The 18003-nt window shown below is 46.9% G+C and overlaps 1 protein-coding gene across 3 annotated transcripts in view; it reads left to right on the plus strand.

The window, feature by feature from the left end:
- Window positions 1-18003, plus strand: part of STUM (stum, mechanosensory transduction mediator homolog) — a 45399-nt gene that overhangs the window by 17708 nt on the left and 9688 nt on the right. For 2 of the 3 annotated variants that reach the window (XM_062605717.1, XM_062605718.1), the window contains exon 2: window positions 12562-12741. In XM_062605717.1, the coding sequence (XP_062461701.1) occupies window positions 12562-12741 (180 nt within the window). Of the gene's footprint in view, window positions 1-12561; window positions 12751-18003 lie in introns of all 3 variants that reach the window. The other variant, XM_062605716.1, reaches the window with a different exon arrangement.

Genomic DNA, 18003 nt, shown 5'->3' on the forward strand with positions numbered 1-18003 from the left:
CACAGCACAGACTTGCCAAGAGGTTAGGAAAGTGCAAGCATGCATATAGGATTGATTTCCTGCAATTTCTAGCTCTCCTTGAATACGTATCCATGCAATTCATGTTGGCCCTGTTCAAGTTCACGTTTTAGTTTGATTCAGGCTCGCACTGAGCAGCAGGCATGGACCATTCACCACAGCCTGTTACTACTATTCAAAAGAATAGTCTTTCTGCTGTTTGTACTGAACTGCTGCCAAGATCAGGTTAGACCTGATGAGCCAAATTAATCCCCAGTGTAACTCTGTAGCACTCAATGGATTTATGACAGAGGTTAATCTGGGCCCGATATAGACATGGCGTTTGGCAGAAGGAAAAGAACAACAAGAGCGATAAATAAAGGTTAGATGGATGGGCCTTCAGCTGTGCCTGCCCTTTCAAGAAGGGTTTTCCTTCTGTGCCCACCACATCTTTCCAAGGAGATGTGTTCCTCTGCCTTCCCCGCTGCTTGCCCCACAGTCCTGAGCCAAAGGAGCCTTGCAAGGTGCAGGTGGCAGTCCTTGGTGGCCTAGAGGTTATGGAGCTTTTTGAGTCACTCCAGAGACTTTTAAGAGAGTAGATGATACCAGTTCAGGGGAAGATATGGCAGGAGTAGCCTTGGGAATATTTAAGAATGGCAGGATGAGCTATTTGGGACAGGGAGACCCTTCTGGGGTTCATACATTGCCTACCACATTGAGGTCCTGGCTGGCATGCAACTAGCAAATACAAATTCCCTTTCCTCGGCATGCTTGGTACCCTCCCCAGAAACCAGCCCTTTTTAGAGAACACCATAGAAAACTGGTTAAGAACTCAGATGAACCCTTTGGCATTTACATAAGGGCTTCCAGCAGTCTTGCATAGAAGAGTTGAATCATTTAACCATTATCCCTAACCTGAGTGTAACTTATTCAATATGGGAATTATATAAAAGAACCACAGGCAGGATGAAACTGATAATTTCCAGTTTCTCATTGTATAACACTTTCCCTGGTGCATCTCACTCAGTATAAATCTTCTGTAACCTCTGAATAATGGTGTCCTTGACTCACTGTATAATAGGGGTATTACTTTTCATATTTCACTCAGAATAATTGCATACTATATTGTGATGTGGGGAACTTGGTTCTTTGTGATACCTACAAACAAATGCATATGCATTTTTGTCTAATGCTCACCAGTAGATAGATATTGGAACTCATTCAGTAAAGGGAAGATCTGTCCTGTAGCAGAAGTTAAGTGTAAATCAGATTCTATTTCCTGAAAATTGGGAATGCAGGAGCTCCTAGAGACATGGTGTGCAGGGAGCATTCAGATGCAAAGACCACATGTAAAATCTCACAAGCACATTTACTTGGCTCTGCAGAAGCTGGACCTTGCTGGACACAGCTGGCCAAGAAGCATTTACCTGGCTCCTGAACATGACCCTGTATTCATCTGTGTTTCTGACCTGCTCAACTAAGCTGTGCTGTTTGCTTTAGCTTTGCTTTCAGACAAAAGAGGACTAGGCCCTGCAGAAATAATGATTCTTATCCAAGTCAGTATTTCTTTTGCATTTAAAGAAAGCCCACACTTTATGTAAGGCACCATTTCCCCTTAGTACAAAGGCATCTCGTATCAGAGGCTGGCTGAGCTGTTTGAGATGAGCATGCATGCACTCAGAGGGGCAAGTGTCAAAGTGGGGGGAGCTGTTGACATGAAGTTCACCTGTTTTGGCACGAGCAGCAACTCAGACATGCTTTCTGCTTGGGTGTACTGATTGCTATGAGAGTAGTTGCACCTGATCTCTTAAGAACCAGAACAGCTCTTCACAATCAAATTGAAAAAATCATGAAGAGCCCTGTGTTCAAGTTGTGTAGTGGCATGGCTCTGGGAAGAGAAACAGAAAGATTAACTAAGGCTTGTGTAGAGTAGTTAAAGTTACTGAAATGCCATAGAATAGCTGAGGCTGGAAGAGACAAGAGACTTCTGGAGGTCATCTAGTCCTTCCTCCAAGTGGGTTATACGAGAGCAGGCTGCTCATGTTCTTGTCCACGATATTGTAGGTGCCTGCTGATACAGATACAGTGCAGTAACCTCCATAATCTCCATTTTCTCCACCTAATAAGAAATTTTCCTTTTAGAAAACACTGATAGCTGGGCTGAATTCATTTGTCTTGGCTGGTGCTCATATTCACAGAATCTGTAAGATCAGGGGTCACTCCAGCCTGCTCTATTTATGGAGCCTGCAGTGGGGCAATGTCAGGCATAAGGTACCACAGCTCATTTCTCTGCTGCCAGCAGCTCATTTCTCCACTGCTTTTGTTGGCCTGCCCGAGGCCTTTCCATGGGGAACCAGAAAGGCTCTAGAAGACTCTAGATCTCCCCATCTTCCTCATAGGAGCAAGATCGTAGACAGCAGGTGATGTGTAGAAGCTCATTCTGGCTATATGCTTCACCTCTACAATTATAGCTCCCATCTTCCTCACCAAGGAGTCTGGGTTTGTTACAGCCCACATCTGTGTGGCTCATTGTCATCCTCTGTGGTTTTGCCGGATAGGATAGGACATCTTTGTATCCTCCATTGGGTAAACTATGGTGAAATGAGATTGTTTGTTTTCTGTCTGAATCACCTGGAGGTACCAAAGGCAAACTTAGAGTGTAAAGCATCACCTCCTAAATATTTCAGATGTTATGTACATAAGTAAAACAGCAGCTTTGCAGAGGGTTGAGTAGATAAAGTGCTTTACTTTTCACCTAAGAAAGAATAATGCTTTTGTGAAAACTGTCCTTTAAAAGCAAGACCCGGTCACTATCTGACTTACAGTAGCACTGAACAGAAGGGATGTAGCCCCATCATGTTAGGTGCATGAAAGATATTAAATTACCCAAGACAAGACTAGCTAAGTAGGGGAAAAAAAGACTTGAAATTAGTGGTGCTAGCACCTTAATAATGTTACTCTGGCACTGCAAGAAGAAAGTCACCACTTAAGAGTTATTTATCAAGCAGCTGTAAAGCTAGGACTGAATTCTGGTCTCCCAAAACATATTCCAGACTCCCAGGTGCAGCACCACACCTCTGACCTACCAAGTGTAACTGTCATGTCCCCTTTAAGTCCTGCTTGAGACACTTGGGCTCAAAATGCATGCACTGATATATCTTGGGTTAAAAAAGAAAGGTATTTTTTAGTCTCCTGCACATTTATCTCTGTACATTTGCCGTGGGTTTGTTTTACATTCCTGTGCTAACTTAAAAGATAGTTTGTACTTTGGGGTGATTTTGGAGGCTGATGCGCTTTATTACTCTTCCATTTCAGTTGTCTTGATCTGTAGCAAAACCTAATTGCTCTGCATCCCCATCTAACTGTCTAATAAGGTTAATCCTGTTTTGTGTCTTGATAGTGCCTAATTAAGATAACTTGTCTTCACAGTTAAGGACTCCAGGGTATTAGAGCAAGCTCAGATTCACCGCTCTGTGAATCTCAGTAGTTAATCTATCCTTCCACAAGCAGAGCAAATACAGTTTGGTAGCTTCAAAGGACTAAAAATTCATTGCAAGGCAGTGATCAGAAAGACAGACAAGCTGCAGACCTCACCTTGAGCTGTGGCTGCTTGTCTGAATGCAGACAGATAAAGCAGGAGAAAGACCCTTACGTTGCCCTTAGCCTGCTGCTTCCCTTCTGCTGAAGAAGGGCACCCTGAAATGGGTACTAATAGCACTTAATTATATGTGGGAAGGCAGCAGCAGGAAAACAGATGAGCATTTGATCTGGCTTCACCCAGCAGAACACTGAGTGCCTTTGTGAGCCCTTCACTGAAGGTGGGGGTTGAGACTGGAAGGTCACACACACCCTCTTCCCACTCTGTACCCCACAAAAATTAGTGTTATCGGGTACAGGCAATAAAGAATAAACTTCTGTTCATCATTATATAATTGGCAAGAGCCTTTGTGAAAGTTCTTGAGACTCCATAGCCTTTTCCTGTTTATTTTTCTCCTTCGTGAAGCTCATTTCTGAGAGCCTTTCGGAACTGGAGGTATCAGAAAGCCAAAAAAAGCTTTCCTTACAGGTGGTTTCATGGCCACTCAGAAGCAAAAAGGGACTCTCTGCAGACATTCTGCTCTTGAAGCTTCCAGGTTTGTAAAGTTTGCATGAAAAGCCACATCCCAATTAATTATGTATCAACAGCATAAAATGGAATGACTCAAATTTTGTTTCTGGAGGTACATTAAAAAAGCCCCCAGAAAACTGATTTCTGGGGATGCTCGAGAACTGTGAATTAGGATCATAGTCTTAAAAACATGACATATTTTAGTGGAAGATTCCCATCTCTTTGGTTCTCCTGTCACTTGGATCCTGAGCCCCTGCAGTAGGTAGGTACAGGGCAGCCTGGGACTAGGAGAGGCATGGCATAGCACCCAAGCTGGTGTTCCTGGGTAGCTGGTGCAAGGAGAGGGGAGTACAGGGTGGAATAAGCACCTAGCTTCATTGTAGACTGTGCAAATACAGGAAGTTCTGCATGGCAGGAGACAGCAGAGTGAGACCAGCAAGTAAGATTATTTCCATGGAACATAGCTTTTAATTTGCTGATAAAATTACAGGGTAGCATGAATGCATCCACTTAGGGCAGACGAGCCTATAGCAAAGTGCCCTATGCTGTAAACAGCGGTCATGCCTTATGTTTGTTGTTGTAATTGGAAGCCAATTACATTATTTCTCTCAATGCTGGCATACTTAATAAGGATGCCAATTAATTGGACTTCTCTCCTTATTCCATTAGCAAGGAAACAAGGCTGCAGTGGCTCGGTTCTTTCATAGCAGCGCCTCTGGCTAGCCGCAGAACAAGGACATGTCATTTAGGCTCTTTGTTCCCTCTCTGTGTCATGCAGACAGCCTGTGGCCTGCTTCATAGCAAACATCTATCTTACAAGTTGCAGAGTACTACTGGGAACCATATTAGCTTTAACCAAGCTAGTCTAGCTGCAGGAAAAAAGCAAGCCGCATTAGTCTCTGGAGCTCAAGCTGCTAGGCTACTTGTGCCTAAAGGATGACTTCTGTACATTCAGCAAAGTGTTTATATCTCTATAGCATGACAGTCAACAAGGCAGGTGTAGTGAACAGCTACAGTTCTACTTGGACAGGCAGGGATGCTCAGGTGACCCAAACAGGAGCCGGAACAGGTTAGGAAGGAAGATGGCTGTTGGTGAGGTGCTAGCATTACATCAGGAAGAAGCTGGGAAGGGACGACAAATTGCTTTGTGTTCAGAGAGTTAACCCGTGTGTCAGCTAAGGTAAGTGGTAAAGAATTTATCATAGAATGGTTTGGGTTGGGAGGGACCTTAAAGCTCATCCAGTTGCACCCCCCTCCCATGGGCAGGGACACCTTCCACTAGACCAGGTTGTCCTGGCAGAAGTCTGAGGTCTGCTCCACTACCATAGGTTACACAGTGGGGCCCTGCATCACCGTTCAGCAGCAGAACTTCTCCAACCTCAAATACGTCAAGCACACCCTTAATTTGAAGCACAAAGTCAACAGAATTAAACCCTAGGGCCGGATTGAAAAACTTCACCCAAGGATTGTGGAATGTCTGGCAGCGGAACAAGCTGTGCTGCAGTCTCACTATTTATGGGTGGCTGTTTTTAAGTGTTCAAAACATTGCAGAGTAAAAATAATGCCAATGGCTCCATATATAATTAAAGCATTAGTAAGTCACTTCACCTTCACGCAACCCCTCTGTGTAATTTGAGATTTCACTGTGTATTTTTAGCTGTGAAAGTTTATTGCAGTCAGGTTTTAAAGTTTGTGTTAAAAAGCTGCATTTTCAGAAGAGTTAACTTTCTAAAGCATTAAATAGGAGGAAAAGTCTCATTTTTGATGCAAAGGCAGCGCTATCTTACTTGCTCGTGGGCCGCCTTGTGTAGATGCTACATAAACATCACCAAGTCTGTTCTGACCACATGACACAAGCCTACTAATAACAAACAGATGCAGAGCTCAGTGCTGGAGCTGCAGTGATGTACTAAAGCAGTTGTGATCAGTTATGGGCATATAACGCTTTGGAACATGCTGGACTTCTTTCCACATGCATAGGGAAACCAGAAAGCTGATCTTAAACACAGTCTGCCTTCTGTAGACTTGGGAGTTGGAACAAATCCTGCGGAGACAAGAACCGCAAGAAGCAGCTGTGGTTTTTTGCCCATAGTGAAGCCAATAGGACCGTACAGAGCCAGAACTCACTTTGAACATCCTTCCGATATGGAAGGGGAAAACAAAACCAGTGTCCTGGCAGGAGCTAAACAAAGCATTTTTAATAGCAGGCCATGGAGGAAAATTCATGAGCTATTCTCCATGGCAACATCTAGGTTCTGTCACGTTTGCTGCCTCCACTCTCTCCTCCTTCCCTTTCTCTTCTCCCTCTCCTACCCTTCAGCTCCTGCTGTTCTTGCCCGAGCCCTGTCCCCATTGCTCTCCATGAGACCTGACATTTGCTTTGCCACCAAGGTGCCTGCACATCACTGGTGTTCCCCCCTCGCAGCAGTGTTTGTTACGTATGGGATTCAGATTTTCAGTTTTAAGAGCTGCTGCCTGGGATGAAGCAAGGCTCCTGTTTTCCAAGCTGTCCACTGCTCCTGCTTTCTTCCCTCTCAAATCACTAAAGCCACCTATCCACTGCTTGCAGGGTATCTGGCAGGGGTAGGCTTTAGTCTGTATGGACACTGGGATGGGAAAGAGAGCTTTGCCAATGGCTATTTAATTAATCTTTAGCCTAACCCGCAAGCCTTTAAGGTGTTGGTCTAAACCACCAGTATTTCTTAGAGAAAACCAGGTAATTGCACTGAGTCCTAGCTTACTTCCATGGCTGAAATGAACTACAAGGGGAAGGACATAGGGAACACCATCGACACTCGGGTTGTGTGTCCTCTTGGGTGGGACATCTGAGCCTCGCTGGCACTGCAGCACTACATTGCAGTCTTGTTTCTTGAAATACAACGAGCGTAGAGATGACAAGTCCCAGCACCCACTAACAGGTGAATTGTGTGTGTGTAAACGACAGCTGCCGTACCCTGGACTAAACACTGGCCCCAGCCCATAGTAGCAGCACGAGTTCTTCAGGATTCTCCATGTGAGAAGGCCACAGACACTTCAGCTGGATGCTCTGCTCCAGGAGTGCTGCTGTGTGCACCTCTTTTCAAGGGGACCTGTTTGATGAGTGGCTCTGTGTCTTCTGGTGCTTGCTTGGAGTGCCTCTGAGGGAATATGCTGGGTGGGAATATGCTCTTGGCCAAGGAGCACACCTGGCCATGGAGCCTGGCCCAGGTAATCAGAAGAGGTTAGCTCCCTCAGGGGGACATGCTCCAGCCTCTGCTTTTGCTGCAAACCAGGAGTTCACTGCATGCCTCCTGCCCACAATCACAGCTCTCAGAGGAAGCTAAGGCCCTGACAAGAGCACTGGATTCAGGCTGTGAGAGCCATAGTAGATCACACACAGGTGCATCAAGTATCCTTCTGAAGCAGCCTTTTCTGTTCAGAAAGCTTGGAAAGAAAGCTCCCATCTCAGAGGGTTTAGGTGGTACATCTGCACTAGCAGGTTCTCTCTGGTGCAGCCTAAGTCCTAGCCAAGCAGAAACTCAAGGCACTGGTGAGGACACACACTGACCAGAACACTGCCAGGGGCTTGTACTTTGCTGCTGTTTTCTCAAGCAAAGACCCAAGCAATTGCTTTAGACTTCAGCAGACAGTCAGTGTTAATGCTTTGCAGCTTCACTTCATTGTGTTGTTAACAGTGCCCTTTCCACAGCCCAGCCCTACCTGCCTAAGCAGAGGGGAAGCCTTTTCTGCATCAGCAAACACCGCTATAGCCCTTTCTTGGGCAAGTTTTAGTACTTCTCTTTCCCTCATCATAACCCAAAGGACTACAGTTTAGCATATGGATTAATGCCAAGGATGGGAGGCTTCCACCACTGAAACAATGCCCTACAGCTCAAATTAGGGTATAAAAGAGTTCACAGCCCTTAGGAACCCACAATGTCTTGACCAATAGATGCCATATATTGACTGAGGAAATAAGTACAACCCTTATCACCTTTCTCACACAGTTTTTCTGACTCAGGCAAGCAAGACCTAGCACATCCACATCTGCCTCGTGTACCTGCCAACACCGGTGACAGCTAATAATCATGTCACTTAAAAAGATTCAAAGGCACATCAGACATGTCCCCACACAGAGCACCCACCTGACACAACACAGCTACACAGGTATATCTCCTCCCCACAAAACACACACATTAATTACATCCCCCACTGTCGATCCAACAGACTTACTCCCACGGACACCTCAAATCTCATTCGTGTATGCTTACCTGTAGCTTTGCTCCAACTCCTGAGTTATAACATGGCCCTAATTTTCCCTCTGGGAGCAGGAAAGGAAGCACCACACCTCTGCCTTATTCTCAGCACTATATAATGTCCTAAATGATCCCCAAGCTCATGGGAAGAGGAAGGGGTATTTCCCAGCTCCAGCCTGTCTCCAGGTTTTTGTAGGTTAGGGATCATCATCATCATCATCATCATCATCATCATCATCATCATCATCATCATCATCTGCACATGCTGCTGCCCTGACTGCAGTGATTTGGGTTTCTGCTGTTCTTGCACCTGTAGCAGGACAGCTCATCAGACGTGGTTTCCTTGCAGCACAGATGCTTGCTGTTATGAAGTTTCAGGTATCTGGTAGTCAGTGGGAGGTCCACTAACCGGTTGTCTGTGTGCTCAAATCACACTTACCCTGTGGCCATCGGTGTCTCGTCTCCCTCTGCTTTGCACCCTGGTTCCAACCACTTCTGATGTTTCTGGGGTGGTGCCATCAGAAGCGTGCTCAGAGCTGGGTCCTGCACATGAACTGTGCCAAGCCCCACGTCTGACTGAAGCTTTTGCTGGAGTGCCCAGGATGGACTTTCTTGCAAACAACAAAAAGGAGAGGAAAACTTCTCATGCAGCTTAAGATATTCCATAACACAGTCACTGCTGCGCTCAGCATGGAGGAGACTGCTCAGGGCTTGACCTCATGTCTTCTTCCACCCAGGATAAGTGAACCAAACATTGTGACCCAGCAGGGTTCTCTCCAGGGTGTGAGCTTTTCCTCCAAGAGGAACCCCAAACTATTCCTCTTGCACTATTTTGCTGTACTCCGTGGGGCCAGGAGTGGGCGATGCTCTTGGGAAGGCCATGCATACATCCATACATACGCACACATTCCAGCATACACCAGAGAGGAGAACTGATCCTGCAGGACAACAGACCGGAGAGGAGAGAAATTGTCTCTCTCTTCATAGTGTTATCCTGCAGATAACACATCCCCTTCATGTTCAATGGGTTAAACTGTTGGAGACAAAAAGCCTTCCATATTTATGGTGTAATCTAAAAATACCCTAATTCTGCTGACAGCAAAAGCAAACACAGGCTCCCAGGGGCTCTCTTTCTTTGCCCAGCCCTGTGTGGATGCCTCAGCTGTCTGACACTGCCCCATGTGAGATGAGATGAGTCAAAAGAGTAAGCTCGGATTCCCATTGCCTCCCAGCCTGGCCCTGAAGCTGCTCCCGAAGCACAGACCTCAGCTTCCGCCCTCCCTGTACTAATTACTGTGATATAAAATAATCCCAGATTTTACTGTGGTTTGGGTATTTTTCATTGGGAAGATACAAGAAACACTTGCTATAAATTACTTACACTGGCATATGGGGGCTTTCAGTTTAGATCTGCTTTCAATGTCAGCAGTTTGTGTGTTTGCTGGTTACACTCGCAGCCTGAGACCTTTGGGAGCAGCTGATTTATTTGGCCAGCATCATCCCAGCTGCAGTTTGTGTACCAAGTTTATGATTTCCAGGCCATAGCTATTCAAGGGTCTGAATGCTTGGAGAGGAGGGGAAATGGTTTGGTGGCCCAGCTCTGATGCAGTCAGGAGCTATCAGCAGATCCAGCTTGCTTGCCTTCCTCCTCCTCCTCTCCACCTCTCTGCTTCCAGATGCAAATGCTTCCATATTCGGCAATGTGTGACTACGATGGCTTCTTAAGGGGAAAACATCTACCGTGGCAAATGCATTTCAGAGTCTTTCTTCTGCTTCACATTTTAAAGCATATGTGAACTAGAGCAAAAACCCCTCCTGTTTTATGCTTGCTGGCATGTCTCAAGCCTTGTATTTAAAAATGCCAACAGCCTCCCAAAGTTAATCATAGTTAATACAGAAAATGAATTGGCTCCCATGAGTAGGAAAATGGCCTGAAGGGGGAATCGTAAACCAAGGTCCATGGGATTTTAATCCTAATTTTTGTATCAGTTCCCTGTCCAAGGAAGGACACTCAACTGCTTTGTTTGCTTTATTCCCTTCTGAATGGGACTGGCCGTTAGCTTAGTCACTGTGGTGTTTAGGGGATTAATCAGCTAATTCAGCAGCTCACTAATGATGTAAAAATCTTAAAAGCTTCACTGGAAGGATTTGAAACTGTAGCTTAAGAATTATTGCTCATTTATGGCCTTTTTTTTGGTCATAACATCTTGGAAGAGTTAAAAGTAAGGCGAGAGGGAAAGGTTTTCGTTCTCATTTCAAAAAGAGACATTCATTTACCATTTGGCAAGATTCTATATCCTGATGGGAAAATGTAAACACGCAGTCTCTGATCTTGCCTCAATCCATATTTAATCTCAGAGAGTGCTGTGGTGTAACTTTTGCAGACAACGATATCACAAGCATGGGGGAATGTTCCAGGCTTCCTTCTGCTTTGGAGAAACTGTAAGGGAAAAAATCTGTGAAGTGGGGCAGAGATCTCACATAAAGCCAAACGGAGGACACAAAAGACATGGAAATCCATGGGAGAAGAGGCTGCCCCTCTCCCTGCCATATAGCTGCCTCCCAGCACCCCAGCAGCGCTCCCCCATTCCCCTCTGCCCTGGTGCTGCTCCAGGTAGCAAAGAGAGCAGGAGGGAGCATAGGAGCAGATGGAACCAGTGGCAGGAAGATGAATGGGTTTCAGGAGCTGGTGGAGTGTTGGGAAGATCCTGGAGCTGAGGCCTGCAGAGGATGGCGAGATTAAAACCAGGCTGTAGCCAGCCTTCACCAGCATTTCAGCATCTTGATTGCCGGGTATCCTTGTGACCTATTGAAGGCGATAAAGCAATGGAAGAGATTACCTCCTCCACCACCCTGGCAGTGCAGGATGAAGTGGTATTTTGCTCCTAACCAGGTCCTTCTGCTCTTTCTGTCTGGTGAGGTCTTCTAGAAAGGTTTAAACTGAGTGTTGCCTCCCCATCTTCAGTTAAACCAAGGGACTCCCTCCTTCCTCCGAGTTTAACAAGGCGCTTGCGGGGACTGAAGATCGCATGCAGTCACGTCTTACAGGGCGTTTGCAGGCTTTCATGCTGTGACAGGAAAAGGGGTAATGCTTGTAGAAACCACTGGACATTGTGCTGCAGGATTTTTGATTCTAGATATTCATTAAAGAAAGCATTTCACAGAACCAGGTTATCCAGTACAATCCACGTTGCACCTTTGTACCTGCCCTAGCAATACGGTGTTTGTATAAAAACCCCAAAGACAGTTCATAATGTTAAGAAGTGTTGAAATGCATGCATGCATTGTGACTGAACCTCCTGGCCAGCAACTCTCACACTGCAGGGGTCAGCAACAGTCTCTTCTGCTCTTCACCTGTGTATTTCTGCAGGTTGGTTGTGAGACAGACAAAGCTTCCCCGGGCTGCAGGTTTCGGCTTGCCATGGGCTCAGGACATCACCTGCAAATAGATGATCAGTATATTTGGTACATATAGGAAGAATCTTTGCAAAGGTTGCTGTGGTGTGGATTCCTCCCCTACTTTAACTTCCATACATCAGCAAGATCCTTTCATCCGAATTGTCACAGGAAGTCCGAAGGGTGATTGTATGTTGGTTTCAAGCAGAGCCACAGGCTGCAACACCAAACCGCCTGGCTTTATGGCTCCAGCCTTGTTTTAGCTACTCCTGCTTTGTTTAAACACGCTCTCAGGTAACTTGTGACTGGAGAAGGCATTGTGCAGAGATGCAGTGCCACATTAGCATCCCTTTTACTTTGTGTGCTCCTTCCAGAGCAGTATCTGTGGACAGTAACAGACTGACAGACCTGCACAGGTTTCTAGAGCCAGTCCTGCTCTTAACTCTGGTGCAATTTTCCATTGTAGAGCTTCTGTGTAGTAAATACCCCAAGAGAGACCCACCAGGCAAAGAAAAAGGCAGACTGGTATTTCCACAAACACATCAGTCCCTTGTAACCTGCCTACAGTGCATGAGTGGTTACTGTTGGGTGAGGAGCAAGGAGCTAAAACCCAAAGAGCTTATTTTCTGTCCTGGTTCGTATCGGTGTGATTCAATGGGAGAAAGTAGTGTGTTCAAGTGAGATGTGGCTGTGCCTCTGCCCTCCTGTGTTCGCAGCACTGCAGTGGGAGCACAAGGAGCGGGATGCTATAAGTGGGTCTAAGGGAAGGAATCTGGCATGAAGCCGTGGCTTTCACTGGGTGTTTTGTTGCTGCTCTCTCCCTAGGAACGTTTGTATCCGCTTTCACCGTGCTGTGCGGAGCCCGGACTGACCTCCCCGACAGGCACATGTGTTGTGTGTTCTGGCTGAACATTGCTGCTGCTCTGATTCAGATCCTGACAGCGATCGTGATGGTTGGCTGGATTATGAGTATATTTTGGGGGATGGACATGGTCATTCTCGCAAGTAAGTACAGTGCACTCACCCCCCCTTGACTTCTCCTATCCGCGCTGGGGTTGCTAATGCCTCTGCAAGCCATCGGACTGTAGGGACAAAGAGCCACAGGATGAGCTCTGCAAGCCCATCAGAAACACAGCAGGCTGGGAGACGGTTGGGGTGGGCCCTGTGACACATCTGGAAGAGCCTCATGGGTTAGGATCTTCCTTTCCCCTTTATGAAATGAAAAGTGCAGGAAGGGATGAGGCCCCCCAGCACTGTGACTGCTGCTGTCCTGCCCTGGTCACCTCTGTGTGTGTGTTTGAACGAGAAAGCCCTTTCTCCCTGGTGACTCCAACTGCATCAGTTTGGTCAGCAGGACCTTCCCTCGGACTGGTCCTGCTTCCAGGGAGCACACAGAGCCATCTGTACCCAGAAATGCCCTGGGGGCTCTCCTGGATCCTCCCGAGAATACACTGACCCAGAGGCTGTTCTTGATGTTTGACACCAAGATCTTAGGCCGAGGAGGAGTGTTTAGCTACTTCCAGAAGGGTTTCCCTTACACTCCTTAAGGAGTATCCAAAACACCAATTTAGGGGAAGAAAAGAGGAATCCTTTTATAAACATACATAATTTAGGTCACCCACTTAGTATACATTACCAATCTAGAACACTAGTATACATTACCAATGCAGGATCTGTGGCTTTATCTGCTAACGACTTCTATGGGTGTAAAAGTTGTATCATACCTATATGGTATCACAGAGAATCAAGGTGACAGCCTCACCTCCAAAGCCAGAAGCAGCCCACAGCTCAGGGTATGATTGCACCCCATTCCCTTTCCAAAGGCTGGCAGAGGCTGGTGGGCATTGCCCCAAACCAAACAAGCCTGAGATCCTTCAGGGGGGCTGGCAGGGCAGGCAGTTCCCAAAAGGAAACGCTTCTCCCAGAGGACATCTTACCAAGCAGCTTTTGCTTTTTGGTTGGAAGGGGCTCCACTTTGTCATCATGAAATGGAAAAACCCACTCACCAAACCCCTAATTGCTGAGCCAGCTTCAATTTACAGGCTGAGTTAAGGGCAATCCCCATGAGGAGCAAGCAATGGATGCTTAAAACCTGAACATAAGCAAGGCAAAAGGCACCACTGCCCTTTGTTTTTCCCTGCAAACCACCTGCCAAGTCTCCTCTCAGGTGTACCCACAGAGCAGGGGTAGCCCAGGCTGTTTCTGAGGCTAGATTGTGAATCAGTGTACATCTGTGATGTGTCTTTTAAGAACCTGCCCGATCTGTGTGTAACCCCATAATTACATGTTCATAATCATATGCTCTCCTGCTGTTCCTCTGCTGGATAGCCTCCGTGTGCAGTTTGCTGTTTGGCAGGACCCAAGTGTGCAGTTGTGGGGAGAGGCAGGAAAGCATCTGTCCGGATAAGAGGCTATGGCTAAAACCATGACTTGCTTTCCTCCATGGTCCTGTTCATGTGTGTCCTCCAGGTAGAGCGGCTGGAGGTCAGGAAGGTCTTACTGTAGGTTTTCCAGTTTGGTTTCTGGGGAAAACCATGCACCTTGGAAGTATTGCCCCAGAGCTGTGCCCCACACCTTGCTGGACCCCACCAGTCTGGGAGGCAGAGGGTGAGTGAGCAGTGCGTGATGGGGATGGTTAGGCAGGAGGTCCCTAACCATAGAATCATAGAATAGTTTGGGTTGGAAAGGACCTTAAGATCATCCAGTTCCAAGCCCCTGCCCTGGGCAGGGATGCCTCACCCTAGACCAGGTTGTTCCAAGCCCCATCAAACCTGGGCTTGAACACTGCCAGGGATGGAGCATTCACAGCTTCCTTGGGCAACCCATTCCAGTGCCTCACAGTAAAGAACTTCTTCCTTACATCTAACCTGAACTTCCCCTGTTTAAACTTAAACCCATTACCCCTTGTCCTATCACCACAGTCCCTGATGAAGAGTCCCTCTCCAGCTACCACAACAGTATTTCATCCCATCCCCTCTGGTGGCAGTTGAGAAGGTTAAGAGGGGTCAACATGTCTTATATTAACCAGCTATACATAATCTGACAAGTTGCAGCCCTCGGCAGTTTCTTGCTGTCTCATTAAATAGCTGGTTTTTAAGTTTACTTACCATGCAGAGAAAATAATGGCTAAACAAAGCAGCTCGTGGTTGGTGAAGAATAAAAGGAAAAAACTTATTTTTCAATCAAAGAACAGAAGTGATCCATTTCTCCCAGCTGGATCAAGCAACCCTGTCAGACCCCACATGGGTTGGGTTTTCATGTTTTGTTTTCATGTTAAAACCCCCCCAAAACGGTAATAACTCTCAAATGCAACAAATAAGACATTCCATTAAAAACACTGCCAGGAAACAGTTTGCTTTGGTTGGGTTTTGTTTGTGTGCAAACTACTTGATGCACTAGATGGAAATTGTACACCTTTTTGCAATTCAATTGCAACTTGAGTCTGAGTGCAGGTGGGAAATGGTTAAATATGGAATTACTGCCCACCTCTGGTCTTCCTCACCTTGAAACGGCCAATTCCAGGCATCCCTGAGAGGGTACCATATGGTTTTGATGGGCTACAGAAGGGCACAGGGGGTGGTTGTTTAAGCTGATGGAGGCTATTAGTGAGGAGAAGGGTGGGAAGCAGCTGGAGCTCAGGGGCCTGCTCCAGCTTTTGCTGAGGGGATGAATCAGGATGGATCCCCAAGTCTCTGAATCAGGACCTGCCTGTCTGTTAGCTGGTAGAGAGTTGGGTGGGAGTTAGGAAGGCTTGATGATGTCTTTCGTCTTCTAGTGCTAATTCTCAGCTATTAAAGGGAGAGCTTACTCCGAGGCAGAGATTTGGGGATAACATAATGCTGTGTTTAATGAGAAGAAAACAGGAAGAATTACAGGCCAATCTGATATACTTCAGTTCCTATGAGAAATAATCAAACTGCATCCATCAAGTGATTGCATGCTTAAAGAAGATCAGAAGAAACTAAGTAAGCCCGTGTTTGTCCAGAACAAGCTGTCAGACCATCTTGATCCTCTTCTGTGGCAGAGGGATCCATTCTGGGTGGTGGTGCTCACCCATCCTTCCCGACTTTCAGGCACTGACACGTTCTCCTACCCACAGACCAGGGAGAGGTGGCCTGGGTGAAAATGCATTTGAGAACTGTGCTCTAAATGCGTGCTCCTGAACTGGAACGATACAAGGCAATGATGTGTGTTGAAAGGTGCCTCCTGAATCCAGCTCTGCTCAGTGTTTTCATTCATGGCTCAGTGATGGACTGAAGGGGCTTGCCAGCCAGCTACAAGGCTATGTGTGGATGTGTGAGGGCAGTGTATGGATTCAAGCAAATCAAAGAAATGGACTGATGAATAAATGCTGTTCAGTGGAGACAAGCTCAGGACACTAAGGAAGGATTATCATCAAGTGCAGAAGTACACATTAGGGAGCAACTTGTATTTCAGCGTTCGCAAGCTGCACGAGAGTGAGTTGCTGTGGAGGGAGCAAACACCACGAGGCAGGTAGGAGCAGAGCCTGTAGGATGTTAACTGGTCCCCTCACCTTTATTAGCACACATAAAGATGCGTTGAGGCTCATGGCCAGCTTTGGAGACAGTACTTCACATGGACGACTTGGAGAGAATCCAGAGGACCAGGAGACAGCGAGCAATGAAGAGGTTCAGCAGGGCAGTAAACGTGAGAGGGCTGCAGTTTAGCCTAAGACAGACTTAAATAACAGCAGGGAAGATGTGTGTGGAATTAGGAGACGTTTTCCCTCTGGTAAGGTCAAGATGCTGAAGAGGTGACACAGCAGGATCTGTTCTCTGTCACTGGAAGACCCCAACAGCAGGTAGACCCACATATGTCACAAGCAAAGCGGGACATGGGAAGAGATCAACTGACCTCACAGAGTCCCATCCAGCCCTCATCTCCTGTAAGGTGCCCTTTAGCAGAAGGGAGATTAATTGAATGCAGTTTTGCTGTCACACTTTAGTTCCTTTTGGCAGCACGATGGCATGGGTCATTTTCTCTGCTAATTTAAATGGATTGCCAGCTGGCCCCATTAAATGCCACAGGCATCTTCTTCAAGCAACCATTTGGCTTTGGGAACTGTCCTTTCCTTTAGGCGCTGTCCGAAGGCAAAGGTAGATACTGAATTCCTTTGAACGAAACAATCGGGACTCTCCCCTTGCTTCCCCTTTGCCATGGCTGCATGGAGCCGAGGTGAAACAGCTAGTTGGCTTGCCAAGACAAACTGGAAAATGAGCCTCCTAAGGCTTTCTGGGCAAGGTTCCCTCTGCTGATGGCACACCTTGTCCCCAGCCCACGCAGCACATCTTCATTAGCTGCGCTGTGCAGGACGAAGGCAGAGGAATGGCCTTTCCAGGAACCCCCCTACTGCACAGAGCTTGTTATAAAAGGGTTTGTGCCGTTTCTTGACAGAAATAGCACGGAAATCAATGCAGTAATGTCACACTGGGGTGGCACAGGGGACAGAAGTCAGGGACTGTTTGTCCAGGCGTTGTTTTGCCTCTAATGAATGTAGCCGAAGAGTCAAGTGTGGGCTTGTGAATGAGCCAAGGTGCCGTCGCTTGTGGTACCACAGGATGGGGAGTCCTGCTGCAGCCCCTACTCCTGCAGTGGGCAGCTGGCTCTCAGGGACTGATTGCCAGCCAGTAGCAATAGATTGCCTGCAATCTTGCTGTCTGCTTGTCGCTCCTTTGCTAATTACAGCACTCAGAGCTTGCCAGCAGCAGCAGCAGATGATTGCATGGTTACAGTACGCTTGGGCTACAAAGCGCTTCGGAGAGCATCAGTGAGACTCTCTTCTCTGCAGGGCATCTGCTAGGGCAGGTAATGCAGCTGCCCTGGGAAGGAAAGGGTGCAGAAAGCACTTGAGAGACACTGAGGAGAACAACATCCTAACCCGGCTGGTAACCCTTCATGAGGTGAAGGGGATGCTGAGGACAAATTACCCACTTAGACCCATTACTTTTTCTCTTTTTTTAATCTAAATATTGCTGTTCCCCAAACCATGCCTGAGAGAAGCACCTACCAAATGCTGCGGTAGGGTGAGTTCTTACAGTATCCTAGGGATATGGAATACCACCAGGGTCTGCAGCATGCAGCCAGGCTGAGGCACGCTGTGGCTGTACATTACCGGTGGGCACAAGCAAGTGGTGAGCTGAAAAGCAGATGAGGGTTCCTCCATCCTCTTTAAACAAGAGCTGCAAATGAATCAATCTGCTTCAATTACAAGGATTTTAGTGTTCAGCCCTGGTGTGAGTGTCTGAT

The sequence above is a fragment of the Pezoporus occidentalis genome, unplaced genomic scaffold, assembly GCF_034315485.1.
Source record: "Pezoporus occidentalis ecotype Australia unplaced genomic scaffold, CSIRO_AGI_Poc_V1 ctg93, whole genome shotgun sequence".
In the NCBI taxonomy this organism is placed as follows: domain Eukaryota; kingdom Metazoa; phylum Chordata; class Aves; order Psittaciformes; family Psittacidae; genus Pezoporus; species Pezoporus occidentalis.